Source organism: Neodiprion fabricii, chromosome 4, assembly GCF_021155785.1.
Source record: "Neodiprion fabricii isolate iyNeoFabr1 chromosome 4, iyNeoFabr1.1, whole genome shotgun sequence".
Lineage (NCBI taxonomy): Eukaryota > Metazoa > Arthropoda > Insecta > Hymenoptera > Diprionidae > Neodiprion > Neodiprion fabricii.
In genome coordinates this window covers 37,302,951-37,323,393 of record NC_060242.1, presented here as the reverse complement: position 1 = coordinate 37,323,393, position 20,443 = coordinate 37,302,951, and the positions used below count along the sequence as shown (strand labels likewise).

At 38.0% G+C, this 20,443-nt stretch overlaps 3 protein-coding genes and 1 long non-coding RNA gene across 7 annotated transcripts in view; 1 reads left to right on the top strand and 3 right to left on the bottom strand.

Annotated features, from left to right (window-relative positions):
- LOC124179421 (solute carrier family 2, facilitated glucose transporter member 4-like) overlaps positions 1 to 2,773 on the top strand; it is a 34,697-nt gene extending 31,924 nt beyond the window's left edge. For all 4 annotated transcript variants that reach the window (XM_046563761.1, XM_046563763.1, XM_046563764.1 and 1 more), the window contains one exon: positions 143 to 2,773. In XM_046563761.1, coding sequence (XP_046419717.1) covers positions 143 to 490 — 348 coding nt within the window. In that variant the 3' untranslated portion in view covers positions 491 to 2,773. The remainder of the gene's footprint in view (positions 1 to 142) is intronic.
- LOC124179422 lies at positions 2,602 to 3,582 on the bottom strand. Its single transcript, XR_006870040.1, has 2 exons — positions 3,532 to 3,582; positions 2,602 to 3,379 (listed from the first exon to the last, which is right to left on the bottom strand). It is a non-coding gene; the product is annotated as an uncharacterized LOC124179422 (long non-coding RNA).
- A 5,664-nt stretch (positions 3,583 to 9,246) lies between these two features.
- The window catches only part of LOC124179948 (odorant receptor 46a-like), a 54,208-nt gene continuing 43,011 nt past the window's right edge, over positions 9,247 to 20,443 (bottom strand). The window contains exons 4-5 of the mRNA XM_046564834.1: positions 9,696 to 9,854; positions 9,247 to 9,613 (exon numbers count right to left, since the gene is read on the bottom strand). Of these exons, the coding sequence (XP_046420790.1) occupies positions 9,557 to 9,613; positions 9,696 to 9,854 (216 nt within the window). The 3' untranslated portion in view covers positions 9,247 to 9,556. The remainder of the gene's footprint in view (positions 9,614 to 9,695; positions 9,855 to 20,443) is intronic.
- Positions 11,682 to 17,190, bottom strand: LOC124179947. Its single transcript, XM_046564832.1, has 4 exons — positions 16,916 to 17,190; positions 14,370 to 14,500; positions 12,795 to 13,201; positions 11,682 to 11,906 (listed from the first exon to the last, which is right to left on the bottom strand). The coding sequence occupies exons 2-4, from the start codon at positions 14,442 to 14,444 to the stop codon at positions 11,783 to 11,785; spliced, it is 606 nt and encodes a 201-aa protein (XP_046420788.1). The 5' UTR covers positions 14,445 to 14,500; positions 16,916 to 17,190; the 3' UTR covers positions 11,682 to 11,782.

The following is a 20,443-nucleotide window of genomic DNA, read 5'->3' as shown; positions in this document are numbered from 1 at the left end:
TAAGTTGACGAAATTAGCTCTCGGTTTTTCGCCGAATATTATATCTACGACGTAATTGACTTGCATTAAAACATGCACCTATAATTTATAGCGTCTAAGGAATCTAACTTACTAACGTTTTTATTTTTCAACTTTCTTACAGGAGACCGTTCCCGTTGTGGCTAACTTGTCCATCTTCGTTGCGATCATGTTCGTCCTGTTCTTCGCTGTCGGACCCGGAAGTATACCCTGGTTCTTGGTCTCCGAGCTATTTTCCCAGGGCGCAAGACCCGCGGCAACCGCTGTGGCGATCTTCACCAACTGGGCAGCCAATTTCGTTGTCAGTATGGGATTTCTGCCGCTTAAGAACCTTCTGGGAGGTTACGTCTTCCTTATATTTGCCGGCCTCCAAATGGTGTTCATACTTTTCGTATGGAGAAAAGTACCGGAGACAAAGAACAAGACCATGGAGGAGATCAGCAGCATGTTCAGACAGATTTCTTATCAATGAGAACAAGTTTGTTGATAGAATTAGGTGTAAAAATTACACCTCGTTAAGAAACGAACTTCGGTATCGAATCCGATCGCTGCGACGTCCGGAATCCCATTTCCTGACCGTTATGTGCACTGAGATTATTGAGGAGTCATACCGGTATTTTTTGATCTTTACAATCCATACGTAATGCGGGACGAGTGCTACACGTCGATTGATAAATTACATTATATGAAGAAGAAAACAAAATTGAGTAAATTACAAGGTCAAATGACAGTCGGGATGTGTTGGATTCCGAGCAGATTGTGTTCCGATCTTTACATAATTCAAAGAAAAACAGTTTAGTTCCTATTTATTTTTGGAGCCAAAACTTAGTATTCAAAATGGACAAACGAATGTCGCACATATTATTATCAAATAATCCTGGAAATATAAAATACGTCAAGAGAATGGCGTGGACGTGTAGTCAGTATTTCCTCATATTGGGGGAGAGTGAAGGGGGGAGACTTGTACAGCTTTGAAAGCTTTTGGATTTTTTTTTTTTTTAATGCAATCTAGTCGCGTGAAATATACCTCTTTGGACGTTACCTTGAGGAGTTCGTATGATGATATGTAAAATTGAAAGAATATCTGATTGAATCGGTAATTATAATAAAACGGTACAGGCAATTTTGTGGAGAGGCATCGCGCGTATTATCCGTGTACGTAAATTTGTTTCAAAAGCTCCATGGAAAGATTAAACAGGTAATATATTTATATAAATATATGTATATATGTACATTATGTGTTATGTTGTGAAATGATGTTTGTCGCTTTGTCTATTGTATTTGTATCTTGTGTGATATGAAAATGTGACAAACGTACTACATTTCACATAGGCGTATATACATACATATAAATACTTACTCAAAAAGTATTTGTGTCATGATTGTAAATACAACAGTTTGATGTATAAAACTGTATAGCTTGTAGTTAATAGTAATTATTATTATTATATTTATGTATAGGAATAACAATAATAACAATAATGACATAAGTAATTATATAAGATGTGTACAATGATGTTGTTTTACATATTTTAAATGGTAAGAATTATTTATTGAAATCAAAAAACAACTATGAGCAAACCGAATTAGAAAAAGAAAATTTAATAACATTATGGAGAATTCTTTGATCGGCTGGTAGAAATCAAAAATAAACAAACAAGCTAAAAATAAATGGAATATTTATTTCGTAAGATATATTTGAATCGCGGCTTGTTTTGAATTGTGTTTGACGTGCGATTCTTTTAGTACATATATGTATTATGTATATATATACATACACACACATATGTATACATATACTTATATAGGTATGCATAGTGCTCAAATATCATAATTGTTTCTGACTTGGATTCGTGAAATAAATAATTTTAAATTAAAAAAACACCATGTAACATGGAAGATAGGCTGAATTGAAATACGGCAGATATTTTTTTGGAAAATATTTGAATGATTATAGATTTAGTAAAAATATATACCTATATAGATTAAAATATTTATTGCGACAAATTTCGCAGTCAAAATATTAGTCGATGTTTCCCTGTAATAGGATCAAAAATTTTAGCGAGTTGCTTTCGATTGAAAAAATATCGCGAGGGTAGAGAAATTATGATAAATTAAACGAGTTGTAGGTTATTTTTAGAAAAAATTTATATATACCTGAGTTGAAAATTTTAGTAAAATTTGACTGTGAGCAGTCTGCCTATAAAGAATTGTTAACAAATGGAAATTATTTTGTAAGCTTACAGAATATGCCATTTTATTGATTATTGTATAAGTTTTGCAATGCAGTTATAGCATTTAGTGTAGCGGGTGTTCTTTTATATACAAGACGAGTGACTTTAGTTACTATTAAACAATATATTGTATAACATTTTAACATCGAATGATCGATGGTGACAATTTCATCAACTCACGATTCAGTAGCAAACCGAAAGTGTATGTATCTATACGTAACTTGAAATTATACATTGAATATTAAAGAATTTTGATAATAAGTTCTCCGAAAGAAACCAACGATTTTTACCGGTCATTATATTCATTATTTTTGTCTCAGAATATCATCACATCATTTTTGTATGGCAATTCCACGTCTTATAGGTATTTACTGTATCGTTAATACTCATCAAAGCACGATTGTAAAATCGTATTGTCATGTTTAATAGAATATGTTCAGAATTCATGTCTCGTTTTCATCGCTACACGCATATTTTAGATACAATATACAGTTGTGAAAATAAAATATAACATCCGATAATGGTGACCGTTGAATGATTTCTAATGCGTATTCCTCACCATTTTATTTATTTTTTTTATACACAAACTCGGACTGCATTGAGCTTATTGATGCAAGCCACAATGATTGTGCCTCAACAATATCTGATATTACTAGCCTCGCTTTATATTATCCCTTTACTTTGATAATTATATTCACGTTTATTATTATTTTTTTTGTTTCAATACAAGCATCGCAGCTGGGCTGCCCCAGAGTATATTTTCTGGCTAAACAAAAACTTATTGGAGTAGTTGCGTATTCCAGACTGATGGCGGTTCGAATTGCCGTTGAATGATTGTCAATTAAAATATTGCGAGAAAAGGATTTTAAGGTATTTTGTAGGTCAAGCAAACTACGTTACACAATCCGCTTACTGTGATTCTCAATCTTCCATTCGTCTGGTATATTCGAGTCATCGCCGCACAGCATATGAATGAAAAGATTCTTGGATGCAAGTTTCAGATTGGTTTTCCGTGTCTTCACTGAACCCGGTTTATTTAAAATGGAATTAATTACCTGGGCTTGTAGTAAGTGACTAACTGATTGTTGTGCTAAGCTCCTCATTTTATAAGTAGTATCTGGATACATCTGCAACGATCAAAGTTGCCTTATTATAGTATTTGATTCGTTATTGCATAAATTTCATATTTATCTGGAAGACATTGAGTTAATTTTATATTTCCGTGAAAAACGCTCAATAAATTTTAGATTCACAATTGGTATTGCAGATTAATAATTACATCCTTGACGAATCGTTTGCTGCATCCTGAAATGAAACAGGATGTCCGGCACGGATGATCGCTATCACTCTTTCTAACGTGATATACCGTGAGTTTCTGTATACTTATATGTATACGTGTCCCTGCGCCTGATGCACTGAGAAAGGCAACCGGCAATAATTTTTAATTTTAAGTTGAACTCCGCGAAAAACAATAATTGACGTTTGGATGCGGTACTCAACCTGAATATGAGTGATAGTAATTCCAGTTGCTTTTTTCAGTGCATCAAGCGCACGACTGTTCCGCATATACGGAAACTCACGGTATACCACGGATTGGAAATCTACAACATCTTTTGGCCCTGAAAATGGAACAAAACTGTACTTCAATATATGCTACACGCTAGTATTGAACTTTGCTATATTTTGACTGGACGAACTGCGTGCATAGAAAGATCGGATTTTTCTCGAGATTTTGTTAGCTCAAACGCTGTTGCGGTGCCAGTTGACAGATTCTACACGGCTTAAATCTCACCGTGGAGCGTATTATAAGTATAAATGAAAATGTTCGCGACGACGTCGCACATTTCTTTCTGTTTCAAGATGACATATATGTACCAACGATATAGCGAGATTCGCCAGTTGAACAAATGAAAAAATAATCAAGAAGGTAGTGATTTGATCGTTTGTCGTTTGTTTGTATTCAGACGCCACAGATTGGTCCGTACACCATTAAATTGTAGAGAATTTTCCATCGTCAAGTTTGTTGGTTCGACCGTTGACTGAAAACTGTAAAGACAGTTACCCCTGGGTAAATTTTTGTGTATCAGTTTTCGACGGGCAAGTGGGTCCAGGTGGGTCTGGGAGCGTAGGAGGTTTCTGCTCTATCGACTCTACCTAATGGGCTTCTACCGACATTCGTAGCAGCCAAAGTAGTGTCGGTATGGAAGCTTCAGATTGAGACGGTACGAAGCGAGTACGTAAAACTACGTACCGATTGTGAATGCTAGTAAGATATCTTTATCGACATAGTCATTATTTTATTCCAATAATACGGATATGCCTTTCCAATGTGACATAATTTTCCTAAAATCGCTTGCCCTCATTTCTCTGTACTCGACCAAAATGTCTTGCAGAATTGAATACAGCGAATTAATATGAGACATGAAAAATTGTCATAATTATCCAAATAATTATATTTGTTACAATCATTATATAAAAACAACAGTTTCGATCCTGGATCCGTCGTTAATTTTTCAAATCACCAAAAATTTTCGAATTTACATTCTCTAGCATTTTTCTTCTCGCTAAAATAGATATGACGTATTTTCGCATCACTTCATAGACGGCCGGGACCGTCTTACGTGGCTTTTAACAAGTAGTGTCATACACTTGTAAACATGTCACATACACACAAAGATTTATAATTGTGCTTTTTGAGACGAATTTCATAATATATACTTATCATTAGTTCCTTATTCATCTGAATTGTATGATATAAAAGATCATGCAACAGATTGTGAGGTAAATACTTGAAACTTATAATTGTGATTACTGTTTTGTATATTGATGACGTACTTATGATGTCAATTATTGGCTACTCGTTTGCTCACGAGCATTTCCAGGGGACGCCACGAGGAGGCCAACTGACATTGCCTCCCATATGTCGATTAGCTCGATCATCCCCGTGAGGAAACGTGAAACCGCAACCTAAAAATGTCGATCAGCAAAAATGGCCGAAATTCGGAATCAGGTAGGGGGGAATTTCTTTTTAATATCATAATTAATAACTCCTACTGATTTACAGAATTTCCATTTTAAATCGCGAATATTCCGAGAACAGTGATCGATAAGGCGAGTTCTATTTCCAGCACCACTGAGAGAGTTACGTAAATGTAAACAACTGTAATGGATTCAACGTGAAGAAAATACGTATGTAACATATTTTCAAAAAAGTTGATTGTTCAAGAGCCGTTTAACAAGTTACATTGACGGGTATACCTCGAATACTAATAGGTATTTTCAGTAAAAATTAGGATAAATCAAGAATATAGTGTAAGGATTATTATCATTTTTATTTTGTTACATTTTACCAAAAAGATTATGAGAAAATTATAAACAATCATAGAAATTGTATTAGCGCATTGATAGCTACTGAATTTAGGTTTGCGCGAAAAATGAAATAAAATATTTTATTGTAAACATGACAAGTTTAAAAAATTTTAGATAAAATAAAATTACAATTGCCATTACATTTTATAAAAATGTTATACTCACCGTGCACAAATAGTAACATAGCATTTTAACTTCCCGTTTCTCTGATTTGAGAAAAAATAGGAAGTTATTGTAATCACCCCGAAAATGAAAAGCTGAGTTCTCACTAGATCACCACGTTTTGAGGTCCGGAGAATCACCTCCAATCATTTTCAAATGGACGTCTGTGTGTGTGTATGTATGTATGGATGTATGTAAGTATGTAGTACGTGCGCGATCATTTTTTTGTCCGATATCTCGGGAACGAGTAGTTTGATGAACTTGGTCTTAATCGACGCACCTCTTTCAGACTTAGACCTGACTAGACTTTGGCTGTGATTGGTTTAGTAGTTTTCGAAAATTTTGAAAAACCAAATTCTTTTCTTGTGATTTTCGTACACAATATCGAATGGGCGTCAATTTTGGTACAAGGAATTATTATAACGTCGAATAATGTGCACTGAGAAAAACTTTTAGTTCCGGTTATCGCTCAGTCCTTAACTATTTTTATTTTCTACCACAACCGAGAAATATAGTTCTAGGTAGAGAAAGAAAATTAGATTTCTAGCTGTTACCGGAAAGTCCAGTATACGTTACTATTCTTTCTCATTGCGATCACTGTGACTATATTTTCTTGCAACTGTTGCGAAAATTTAACGCTTGTGCAACGATAAATCGACGTTACAGCCTAGTTTAGCTAAAAAAGTAGAGTAAACCGGACAAACTAATTTTGAGTTGCAATAACCAAAAAAGGAGCGACGATAGCGCAAAATGGTTAGGCGTACCTCGTTTTTCGTAATTCCGGCAATATTCAAACAGTTTTTTTTTTTAACGATACCTGTTTCACAGAATTTTTCTAGTTACTGTAACAAATGAAATTTTTCTCAGTACATCATCAAAAAAAGAGATGAGCTTTTTGCTGAGATTCGGTCTGTTGGTACTATATACCTTCCATTCGTCGTATTCTTACATGCGACAGTCTTTATTACAAACAAATCGAGTCACTGAAATGATTTAATTGGTACAATGACAACTAAAAAGGCCAATCGGTACAATAGAACAAAGTTGAATCTGATTATAATATAGCATACTGGTTTCGTCGACATTGTATAATAACTTGTAAGATACTTGACGTTTCATTTTTAACTACAAATGCACTAGCAGCAAATTTTTCCCCATATTGAGATTATGAGAACTTGACGGCAAGGTTTGAGTGAAACTCGACAACGAAGCGGACCTCATAATTTACGTATCGATCACTTATTTCCCAGCACGGCGTTAATCTTGCAACCCTGATATTATTCTTCAGAGTAGCAGGTGGCTAGGGTGTGTAAAGTGTGAAAATTATCATGCGCCGATCAGATTGACCGCTTTTTAAACTTGTCGACTCTGAAGAACGCCTGACAGACAGGCCATGATCAGGGCAATACAGGCGAGGCTCTCGATGCCAAGGACGCGACACGATCTAAGGAAACATCTGGCCCGTTAGAACATGACGATTATCAGCGCCGGCGACTTCTCATAATTTCTATTGTGGAGCTGCGGCACGCCGGCGGGGGGGAAGAGGAGTCGAATATTATTTTTTGGGTCTTATTTCTTTATTGCGAAGGTAGAACTTCTGACAGGGTTCTTCAATATAAATTCATCAATCATTTTATGGATGCTCAGATTTCCTGCGATTTCTCCATGTATATGGAAAATCGCAACGCTGTTCAAACGGTACTGCAGCATGGTTGGCCTGAGGTACGTTTTTAGTCGACCGAGAGCGGAAAAGGACCTCGCCGCAGTGCAAGATGATGCAGGAATTGTTAGCGGAATTCTAATGAATTTCGAAAATGACGTAAGAATGTCGGCTGCAGATTCATTTTCTTTGAAAAATGTGACGACATCTTTCAAATTACGGACTTTCAAATTTCGAGTTTGAATTAGGTCGAGAAACATATGGCGATGGCGTTGCGGCATGTCTCCATCAATATCGTCTCAGTAAAATTCAACAACTTCTGCTACATTCTTTGTTCTGCCAGTGACAAAGTCTTCGCAAGTATTCAAAAATCGCATTGTTTCTGAACGATATCTCAATTGCAACGAAGTAATGACTTGGTCAAGAATCTCGTAGAAAATTTTTCGGTTGTATTATTCAGGTGTCTTAAACACTTGCACTTGAGCTTTCTCCAAATGTTTTGGGGCTCTACGGACGCGCGGTAATTTGGGTTCCTGCAAATCTAGATCTTTTGCCTCGTCTATCGCTTTTTTCCATATCGAATCAAGCAGGAAAAGCAAACAGAAAATTGTTATGATCATACTTGTGAAATTCAACGTTAGTCAGGGGAATTTTCGAGTGTGGAATTTCACACTCCAGGCATTTCGAGTGTGGAGATGTCCACACCTTCCACATAAGTGTAAGTCGCCTGCGGTGACGATTATATCTTCAAGTTTCTGGTAATTGGAAAGGCGTAAAAGAAGGAAGATTGACCGATTTTCCTATCCTTATATGTACGCCTAATAACACATCAAATTTGCGGCCCGATGAAAATTTCGACAGCATAACGTTTTTACCAGTGATCGGTCAATTGATGTTCGTACGTAATGTGTAACTAATTTCGGTATATTTCACGCTGTCGAGTTTCTTCAAAAATCTGTCGGGTTGCACCGAATGTGAGTCATGCTCCAATACAAATATCGTCCTGGTTTTATGGTTATTATACGGACAAATAGCAGAAAATCACGAAGGACGCAAATTCCGACTTGGAATTCACGGATGGAAATATCTTTTGAAGTAATCTTCTTGCAAACTGGCTTGGATCGTTGCTAGATGGGTTGATACGTCTATAACATTGAAGAGAAACATGCTTAGAATTTAGAATTACGTTAGTTAACCCTTTATTACATACGAAACCATGTTTGTTTGTAATATTTTTTCAGTATATTGAAAGATTTTGTTCAAAACCAACTTTGAATACTAATTACATATTTTTTCGTGTATCGCAAGGTATTTTTATTTTTTGTTTTCTAGATTAAGTGCAAACTGTCAAATTATTTGATTAAATGTAACATTTTTATTTCATCTTCCTCGTAATTCGTGGCACAAGGGGTTGAGAGCTCTTTGTGGAGAACATGTCATGAGATACCGTCATTCCGGGAACGTTTGATGAAAAAATTCTTTCTTGTTTGTTGATACGCAGAATGATTTATATATAAACATGTGATTGTATTTTTTTCAGAACCTTTGGTGAGAAAATCTATTGTTTTTGATCACCGATTCGTCTTTGGTAGCTTCTCATATATTATAATCATATGTTCACGAAATGATATCGATGCTCGCGAATTGGCGAAACATGAAAGAACATCCATTTTTGGCGATACATTCAAAATGTACGGACGTTTTTTGCCACACCTAGCACTATTTATGGTTGTTACAGTTATTCATTCTTCATAAGGTTGATGCGTACCAACTACTGTAATCGCGTGAGACCAAGTTACATTCGATATTTCACGTACCTATTATGTTTTATTGAAAAGGATTGTTACAATACACCGGCTATTCTCCAAATTTTCACTAAGCAATTCGAAGACGAATGAAAAATTTGAACCGTCTGCTTTTCCTCTTATACCTCAGACTAGGTGGGTATGATCACCTCGTCATGTGAAATGAAATCGGAGAATCACAGTCGAATGAAATTTTTAATGCCCGACTGCTGGGTTTTAATTACTAGACCAGCGGATATACAGAAAATTGGGTACGTGTCGTGATGCAACAAAATCGTTGCGATCCTGCGGATTATCTGCTTCCGTATTCACTCGCCGAAAATAGCGAGAAGCGTTGCGATATACGAGAAAGCGGTTGATAACCCCTGGAATAAAGAATGAAAATCAGAAGGTTGAGCTAGTTTGTGAAAAAGTTAAAATTATACCACAGGCTCGTCATGTACGTACAGCTCCAAACGTTTCCAGGTTCAAGGCAGGAAGCAGGCCGTCGACTTTGATTATGACTGGATCATTGGCCCTTTGCATCATAATCAATACCGAGCGTTGCATCTTAGGCGATTTGCCTACCCACTGGCCATGTAAAACGGATTCCGATACTCGTTGACTCTTCGGGGGAAATTGAAATTAATCATCGATTATAATGATGAATGAAGAAAAATTGAAACAAGATATTCCATAAGTATCCAAGGTGGTCATGCCCCGATAAAATGACCGAAGGTGAGCTATCCTGTTTATTATCACTATCATTATGACGATCATTTTCGTTGTCGTTATTGTTACCATTATTATCGTCATTGCTACATACGTGCCAAACGTGCTGCCGCAGAGCACAATTGGCAAAGTTGTGCAATTGGCTGATCGTTGGAATTTTTCAGTTCACACGAGTACAAGTATTTCATCCAATATTGCGAATTGGTTTCCTTCGAAGAACTTTGTGATTGGATTCTTCGATCGCAATCCGGGGATCACCAGACTTCACAATTCTGCTGAGCATCAGCGCCAGTTTAGAGTTTAAATGAATATTACCAAGGTTGTTCCGCGTGATTCCTGTATCCTTGTGCTGATTACCCGATTGGTATTCGCGCTACCTAATGCTCAATAACCAAAAACTGGTAATCCGGTACGTTCTCCGATGTGTAACGACTCACATGTATGTTCACGTTCATTGGTCACATCACCGTAAATGTATCAACGGTGGAGGCTATCGCGTCGGATATTGATACAAGCTTTCATCTTTCGCAATAAAATCGAAAAAATGCCTCACCGTTGACATAAGTTTCTGACATTTTCATGATTTCCGTGACCAATGTCAAATTCTCTGATATTTCCATGTTGACCCTGACTGTGGACACTATTGTTGAATGACTGACGATATATTTGTGCACATCCAACATTATACTCAACTCTAATGACTTTGCAACGAGCAAACTTCCGGTACCGTGGCAACTTCTTGCCTTCACAAATATAGCTTTTGAACGAGAACATTTCGTGTCATATTGCAAAGGAATGATCAAAAATTGATCCGGGCTCAATACCGTCATTCGACACCTTCACGCTCACTTAGAGCCTAATAACATTAACCCTGGAGAGAAGGTGAGGATTTTTTATGAAATTTTCGTGAAAGTTTGTGCTCGCGAAACTTCTCGAAACGAAGGGTGAGACATTTTTCGTTTACTCCCACTTCGCCAAGCACCAAAGATGCCGAGCAAAATGTTTGCAATGTGCGTACCAAAACGTTAACCTGCATTTGCTGAGCTGCACTATTAAACGGCGTACGATCATACGAATCCTCTGCGTTTTATTCGGCCACTTTCTGTGGATGTTGAAACATCAACACCATTCAATTCTGTTGATCACCAACCTTTAGATGGAGATCGGACTTCAATTCTACATATTTCTCACCAGAGATACATTCATGTGACACGCCGTATGCGCTCACGCTACAAATCCTATTTTCCGTGCCACCTTCTCTCAAAAACAAGAACACTGGTACTTTCAATAAGCGTCACTACTTGATAGTTGACTTTTAAGCACTGGTGGTCATAAAAACTATAAAGTAGCCTAGTTGTCGACGTAGGTAACGCAGAATAGTCTTTCTTGCAAATTTGTGTTCAACAGGCGCAGACGCTCGTCTGAGACTCATATCGCAAACTTACCCTCTGCGTAGAAAGACCTTCTTTGCCTCCGCTATGGACAATCTACTGTTGAGCTTCAATCATTTCATTTATAACGATTGCTGACGTACGATTTCGGTCAGTTCGAAAATCACGAGCATTACAAAACTGAAGTCTTGCCAGACGTGATTAGAAAAACTCGACAAGAAAAACTGAAGTCATTTACCAACAGAGCCAAGTAGTCCGCTGGCCAGGCGTACAAAAAAAGATGGACCACGGATACCATCTCAAAGACCAGCATCTTGACGAAATCAAGTGAGTAAGATTGCCTCTGTATTGACATGAAATGCAAAATAAAATTGAAAAATTTTGACTGATTGCACGGATAATAGGCACCCAACGTTTCGAACCATATTACTTTTATCCGTTACAAATCAATCTTATAAAAGTGATCACGACTCCTCCAAACATAACTGCAGCGAAGTTCGATGCGGCCACCGCTAAAGCCATACGACCCACAGTCTTCGACAGTCTGCTCGCATACCTGGAAATTGTAAAAACGTTAACTAAACCCATTTAATTTTCTAGGAAATATCAACATTTTCAAGCTGGTGGCGTAGTAACAAAAGAGTTGACAACATTTTTCTTTCAACGCGACATGGATCATTTGAATTGCCCATGATTCCTCATTTCACCTGCTATACGACTAAACCGAAAAGACAAGCTGAACGCTTGTTTCTCCAAAACTAAAGTGTGTATTTCTCCGCAGAAAATAAAATTGCGAAGCAGGGAAATGTTGGAGAACACGCTTTTAATGTTGAGGCTTACATTGATGCTCTACTGCAAAATGCAGGGAAAGCTAATCGGCCTTGGAATGTAAATGCTGGAGATCTGCGACTTTTTTATTTCTTACGAAAAAATTATCAAACTCACGAATGAATGTTTCTCGAGGTTTCATGCACCTGCCAAAAATATTTCAGAGGGCAAAAGAAAAGAGGATGCTTCCGAACGACCATATTTCGCAATGTTCCATTTGCCCGAGTCGTATTAGTCAAGTACCTTGGCACAAGAGGACAATTGATGCATTTGTTGTTACAAATGTTGTTTTTCCCGAAAATTCGAACATGGAAAATAGGCGATGGTGAAATTTTATTACACACGACACTCGATCTATTGGAATTTTGTTAGATCGTCAAATTGCGTCGATGAATAAAATCGTTCTAAAAAATTGTAGAAAATTCCAGTCGAGTCGAAAAAATGTTTTTTGAAAACCGAACGCTTTTCAACGTGAGAACAATCACATGAATAATCACGAGACCAATTCGAGAGCTCAAGGGTCACGCCCAGGTTGCAATGGTATGGAATGCCCCGTTTATTCTTGTGAAAGGTGCATAAAAAAATTGAAATTGACACGGACACGAATTAATCATACTTTAGCGATTCTTGGTGAAGTCGAACACATCTGTTGACTTCATTCAGGTTGCTTGCCCTTTCGATTTCCGTGTTCAGGATATCAAATCTGGCAGCGGCGAACCAGGTTAAAACAACGAAGATCAGGTTCATACACAATGCGGATACAACTTGGAGACAAGTGAAAACATGTGTGCCGTACAGAAGAGCCCAAATCCAAAATGGCTCCGTTGAAAACGGGTATGCGGTCTTGAGCGGTAAGGGCTGAGGTAGAACAATGGGTGACAAAAAGTACACAATCCCACCGAGAACGATAAGTATGATAACCATTGTATGGAGTAATGAACACTTTCTCACGTAGAACCGAATCACAGCTAATTCTTGATCCGTAGCATTACTCACGAACGTCGTCATTTCGGTTATCAATGCCTGGTAAAAAGTTTTTGAAATGAAAACACTGTTTTGTTACCGTGACAAAGAATGTAAAATGCGACTTCTGACGGCAAGTTTGGGAAAGATGCGTACAGTTTTTAACCAGTAATTTTCTACAAGCCCCGTATTTTTGTGAATAATTTAACATGGCATTGTAATAAGTAATTTGTGCGTACAATCACTTAGTGCGCGAGTCTGCAAATAATTAAATTATGAGTAGTTCTACGTATTCGTGATGCGAGACACTTCACTGATATTGCGACAAGTAAATTGGAAAATTCCAACGAATCATCTGAAACATCATGCGTCCGTACCAAACTCGCACAGTTTTCATTCGACACAACGGCTATTTTCAGAACACGAATTACAGAACCGACAATCAGTTTTTGCAACTTTGACGTGTCTATACGTCACTTCTGCGTATCGTAAGTTGAGAAATTCGGAAACTGCTTGGGCATAAAAAAGACAGGCAGGATGGAAATTCACCGAATATCTGGCGACTATCTTTGCAAAGACCCAAATGTTTCCAAGTACTTGGTGATGGGTGGTGTACAGAAATGCGAAAGTCCAAAGAGTCGACGGGACGAAACCCCGAAAGTTAAACTAACTACAGTTAAAAACCTATGAAGACCATAAATGCGAAAAGATGACTTGTAGGAAAACAAAAGTTGCGAACGGAAAAATGTACCTACGATTGAACTTATACCGACAGATTTTTTTTTTTTCATCACGATTTGAGAATAGGCAATATCACGAAGGGAAAAATATTGAGTTGCAAAAATATCGAACCATCAAAAAGTCGACTTTTCAAATGTCAGAATCGGGCCTTTTTCGAAAGTTGGCGAATCCGAATTTATCAGTAACTACCGAACAAAGATTCGAAAGCTCGAAATCCCGAGACCCACTAAGGCAGAATGGACAAAACACCGTAAAGTCACATCAGTCACATAAATTGCTGCGGTAAAAATATCCAGTCAGTTTGTACTACGTACAGCGAAAGTTTTAAAAGTTGTTATAATTTTCATCGACCATAACTGTGAGACGGAATTTCCCTCCGCGTGAAATTTATCATGCACGTTCACTGTCAGAAAATTAAACATCGGCCTCTAACTTATTTTCTTTGACCACAGATTAATAGGGCAATGAAGAGCCGTTTATACTCAACTCGAAGGCGGTCTTCGTCGATATGACAGATGAAGATAAATGCCATCACAGCAAAGATTGCCGTCGTCTCTGTCATGCACAAGAACAAGTTGAGGCGGTCTTCTCTGTTGCGGTAAATATTGAATATCAGTGCTAAAAGTATACTTATCATATGAGCCATCGCTAAGAACCTGAAAATCTGACGTTTCAGGATGATGATACGCTCAGTGCCAAGAGGCAACGGCCAACCGAATATGAATTTCGACGATATTTTTACGAAGCGAATCGTCGTATCTAGCGACAAGTACATCTTCGTAAGTTCTTCTTTCTGTCGAACTTTCTGTGGATTTCAAATTCTTCTTTGGTTGGTGAGGAGCCACCGATGGATTAGTCTGTTCCAATTGTCAAATAGACTTGACGTGAGCCAATGGATACTGGTGCATGTCGTAAGTAATGGGCGCCAAGCGTCGGTACACGTCAGAACTCAGGGAATACTTAATCGGTGATATCGTATGAAAATGCGAGCTGTCTATCGTAAATCATCGTCGAGATGAAGTGGCATCGACGTACGTTGAGAAATCTTGTTAAAATTACCTTCGTGAAAATATTGCGAGGATACGGGTCATCGTCAGCCGATTTCGGTACGTGTGGACTCATACAGCACGAGAAGTGACAAAATTTTACGAAAACCTCACAACCGTTATGCCGACGTTTGAGTAACTTTGCGAGTTTTTTTGTGATTCTGTTATCTCTGTTAACGTAGTATACGAAACGAAATGCGAGAATGGAGTTGAAGCTGTGACGTCGCCGGGTGAAAGAAACAGAATAGTATGATTATTACATTTGACGATCAAACGAATCAGCGAAGAACACGAAGAAAATTAATCAAAGATTCCATACAATCGGATAGAAATTATAGGGTGAAATTGAACAAATAATGGGAAATAAATTCCTAGAGTATTGCTAGGTATAACAGAATCGCGCCTTGTTGAAATACATTGCGGTTTGTGCGTCAGGTTCAAAAATGCATATTTACGACGTCTAATTTTCTACTGATAATTTATCATGAAATGTCGACATATTGACGAATATAGTGAGCGAACTGGAAAGCATGCGTTGTAAACTTTTCACTTGGATACTTTTATCAACGAATGTGCAGCGCGAGAAGTAGTGTTTCAACTTTCACGTTTTGATTGATTACATAGAATACTCGAAAAGGAATGTTATTTCCGAACGTAACGCTCATCCGTAATTCTGTTGATTTGATTGAAAGCAGAGGATAGATAATCCTTCAATGAAAACTTATACCTTTTTCAATTACAAATTTGTGAGTTAAATTGTTGTGTTTCGAAAACTATTAGATTCAAATTAGAATATTGAAGAAAAGAAACTTGAAGCTTTTGCACTTGATTCTTTACGGGTTAAAAAAGAAAATAGTCAATCGCGTCTCTCACCTCATCAGTATGAGATTTTTGTTGTAAATAAATAATTGCATTTTCGCCGACCAGCCCACAATCATGGATACATTCATTTTTTAACGATGATTAGATATGACATGCCTTGATCACGTACAGTAATAATCATGCCTCGTTTTTAAATACGAAGTTCTTTATATTTGGACAATTTTACACGTTAAAACTTTTCCAATATGAACCCGTGCAACCTTTTACCCTCGAGAAATTTTCTCTGAAACCCCCTAGTTATTGATTCACAGCTTTGTTTCTAAAACATGTGTTTCTCCGTCAAAAATTGGATCCTTGGGCGCACAAATTTCGTCCGAAACTTTCTCAGAAACGGAATTGCAGGTTGAGGTATCCTTTTCAAATTTAACACAGAAAAAACCGAGGAGAACATTTTTCATCAAGATGTGGAGTTGTTTTCCGACGGCTATAAAACAGTCAACAACGAGCGTGTTTAAAAATACGTACCAAGGCCAAAAAAAATCGAAATTCGTACACTAAATAATTGTGGCAGAGACAATTCGCTTGTAAGATTTCCGGAACTTCAACCTGTCGGAGATTTCACAATTCGGAACTTCGACGGCACACCGCAGAATAGTAGCCAAAACTAACTTCACCAACAACGACAAGCGCACACGAATGAATGTTGACTCGAAGTGCTATGAGAAGAATCGGAAACTGGATTGTCATAATTGTGGTCAAGTTGAGCGCCTGTGATGTATTCCACGAGAATATCCTAAATGCCGTAAGACTGAAGAATGATAATGCATTGAATGTTTTAGCAGAGAGGAGGATCCAGATTCACGGATTTTAAAAAACTTTGTCAGTTTGTAAATTATGCGGTGAGAAGTATTTCATAGAATGCCAAACTAACGATGCGTGAGTTAAAGAATCATATACGTCGAACAACTGGTTTTGTTTTTCAACGAACGGATGCAACTTCGTTGCGACATTCGGAAAATAAAATGATGGAGATTTCATGAGTAATATTCATGAACACATTATTGAACTTTACAATGATTCCATGTACCACGATTGGCGCCCATTAGACATTTTTTATGAAGATCAACGTGAATATTTTTTGTTCAAATATTCACCAGCTACTTACTCGGTATTCAGGGATTACGAAATTCAGTCAGAATACTCCAAGATCCATCGCTCGTACAGTAATTTCATTTCACAGTAAATATTTGAGAGAAATGAAACTCAAGGTCTGCTACTGCGTTCTTTCCTTCTCCGACAATGAGAAGGCAATGAATCTTACTTGCCGTTTCGATCTACGCTGATTGTAAGAAATATCTGCTTCGTGTTTTGCGCAGTCCGTCGACAGAACGGCACGCAGCTAAAAGCCGTTTGATTCCAACGAGGTAGAACTCAGCGATTCCTGGCTAACTATTGGCTGAAAAAAGTATGCGGAGGGGGCCTTCTGGTTCGCAGACTTGAAGCCAAGGATACGTTGTACGCAACGCAACCGTTAAGTCACGCCTTGTTTTTAACCACAACGGCGATAAATGATTAGCCAATATACACATGCGAGTGTGACTCGTCTGGATGACAGGTCAAGGACAACACTTAATAATGCGGGAAAAATAATTGTCTGTGTTAATTCTGCCGCATTATGGACAAATGTTAGCACTTGAAATATCAAATGTGACAAGAGGATATAATAGAAGTTGAAGTTAGTAACGTCGTCATACCGAAAGACGAAGAAAAAATCGACTATTTCGCGATTTTCGAATGACTTTGAAGGAGTCGAGTTTTCGCAATATCAGGAACTGACAGTACGATATCCGTGGCGTCTGTTTTTGACAATTGATTATTGATCACGGAGATAATGAGAATTTGAAGAGTAAAAAGTTGCCGTTTAGACTTCTTTAAGGAGATAACCACAACACACTATGGTAAGTGTACCAGTTATCGACACGTTTAGACCCAACTACCGAACCCTTTATTCTCCAAAATTATGAATTGAGGGTAGAAATTGCGAACTTCTCAATGACTAAAACCAATTTCCAGAGAGTTACACAGTAGAAATTCATTTTTTGGTAACTTTAGATCCAAGGATTAAACAGATACAACCAAAAAAGGTCAATAATTGGGACAGGGTCAGTAACTGGTGCGCTTACCGTATTCCGTACGGAAAACACGGAAGTCCCAGTCGAAGCCCAAAGGTTAAAATGAGCTCGGCCTTCGTATGACAGGAGACTCGGTGTTGGCCTGAATACGGAAAAAAAATGGTGAAAAAGTGAGGGAAAAGGGCACATGAAATATCAGATCGACTTTACCTCCCCGCGGTGCGTAATTTTGGCGTACCTATTTCGAATTTTCAACCGATGTTCCACATCAGAGTCTAACAACCGTATGAAAAATCGAAATATTTCATCAAGTTGAATGTATTTAATTTTTCGTGAAAATTTTCCTCTCAAAATTCGTTATTGACAAGACAAAAGGCAGGGAGATGAACTTATTTACACAAATCATCATTATTTGATAGCATCCTTGAATCATGTACCAGATTTACTTCTGGGAAAGTGAAATTTATATCATCACTTTCAACGATCGGAGATTCAGTATTGATTTGGTATCGAGAGACGCTGTCTCCATCAACAGCATTGCGTTACGTCCCAGCACTTACGTTATTAAAATTGTTCCGTATTTATGCGGACCCTGTCAACTCATGTCTCGACACGTGTCTTTCCTCACGCTACGTTTCTCAATTTTCTTCGCAAGGTCCAACGTTTCCGCCGTCCCGTACGACATTCTTCGTACTCTATGTTTTTTTCATATGACAGTACGAACTTGTTAGGGTGGCCGTTGTCGCTCGATAAGTCATATCCTTTTTGGGTCAAGATCAGCAGTCGTCGATCGCACCAAGTACAATAAAAACATGAACGCGTACGAGCCGACGCACTATCTTTGACCGCGAGGAGATCCCTACAAGTTTTACAACGGCATGGATGTTTGGAAAAAAAGGAAATTTATTCTCTCTTCAACTTCGACATACCACCCATCGAGTTCTTATACTTCTCGAGAATCAACGGAACCACACATCTGGAAAACCATTGGCTCATTCTGCTACGTTGAATACGGTTATGGTTGTACCCTTTCAGTCTCTGTCACATACAGTCGTTGTCATCAACGGTTGATTTGGATACTTGGAATTACTCGGCACAATTGCAGAGCTGACTGGAATTCGCACTTGTGTGGGAACACGGGAGCTGCGAAGTTGAAGTTTATTGATAAATTGTTCGCTGATTAATGTACATTCAATTATATGTTACGAGGTACTTACGGACTTGATAATTTATCAGATTGATTTGTTGCTTTCATTTTACACATGAATGCAGCGACTCAAAAAGATTCGTCGGACGTAACGTCATACGTGGACACATTATTCACGGGGATACAACTTTACAGAATAACATGAGAGCTTTGCTGTCAAATTGCACATTCAATCACAATGCGAAAAAAAAGAGTGACTAAGAATAATGTAACGATACGAAACGATGTCCCACCAAATCGAATCCGTCGAGATACTCGAAGAAGTCTCACGACAAATGGACGCCGCAGGAGCTCGAAGGGAATAGCAGCCATCGACTTCTCCGTAATACTTCGACGCCGTTCAATATCGCGTATCGGAAGATCTTCCCAATCGACAAAGATTCGAAACTTTCCATTAAGACCTAGATCAAAATGTTATCGGTGCCCGAAGAGCAGCGACGTGATAACTTGTAGAAAGCTTCGCCTACAGTGTCTTGGCGGCGATTTGACCCCGCGAATATTGAACGCGACATCGAGTAATATCGTTTTCATTTTGTTGAGACGTTGCCACGGCTCCAACTAACAATAAGTCACGCTGGTTACAAGTAACCCAATGAAATGGTGTACTCGTGCTCAACTGGCTCAGTGTATTCAGAGTATGCTTGTAATCTGAGATCACGTTCTAATGGTTTTTTTCTTCAAAAACGAAGTTTACATAATAGAACAGGTTTTGATCAATTCACAATTACTGTATCTTCTGTTTTACTTAATTGCAATTCGCTTCCTGATGAATTCGATTGTTTGTCTTCCAAGTTTCTGGAGCGCTTTGGTGATTTCCATCGATTAGAATGTAGACGAGGTTGTGAACCTTTCAGATTTTCGAATGATTCTGAAAAATTGGAGTCGCCTTTCTCATCATTTTATATTACATTACGCAAATTGTAGAATTATGTATTTTATATTCTCGACTCTTTCGAAACATTATATAACCTCCCATTGTTACACACCGACATTTCTTACACGTACTGGGTCATTTAGTCGTCGCGGAACACGAGTATGACCGACGCAACCGTTTCACCCGGGTCTCACGATCTGGAACGATTCGGCCGATCAGCCACTTTTATAAAAGTATTCGAAGGATTTGTGCACAAACGTGTGTGATGTGGGCGAAGTCTGGATGAAATTTGCTGCAAAATTTACCAAAATTTCTACTACACTTGACGCTCTTTATAGTGGTTCTGATTATTCGTTTATTCTATGGTTTCCAGTGGATTCTACGTTCCAGCTATTGCGATCACACGAACCAAAGTTGCATTCGATCTTTCACATAACTATTATGTTTTACTGAAAAAGATCTCCACAATACACCTGCCAG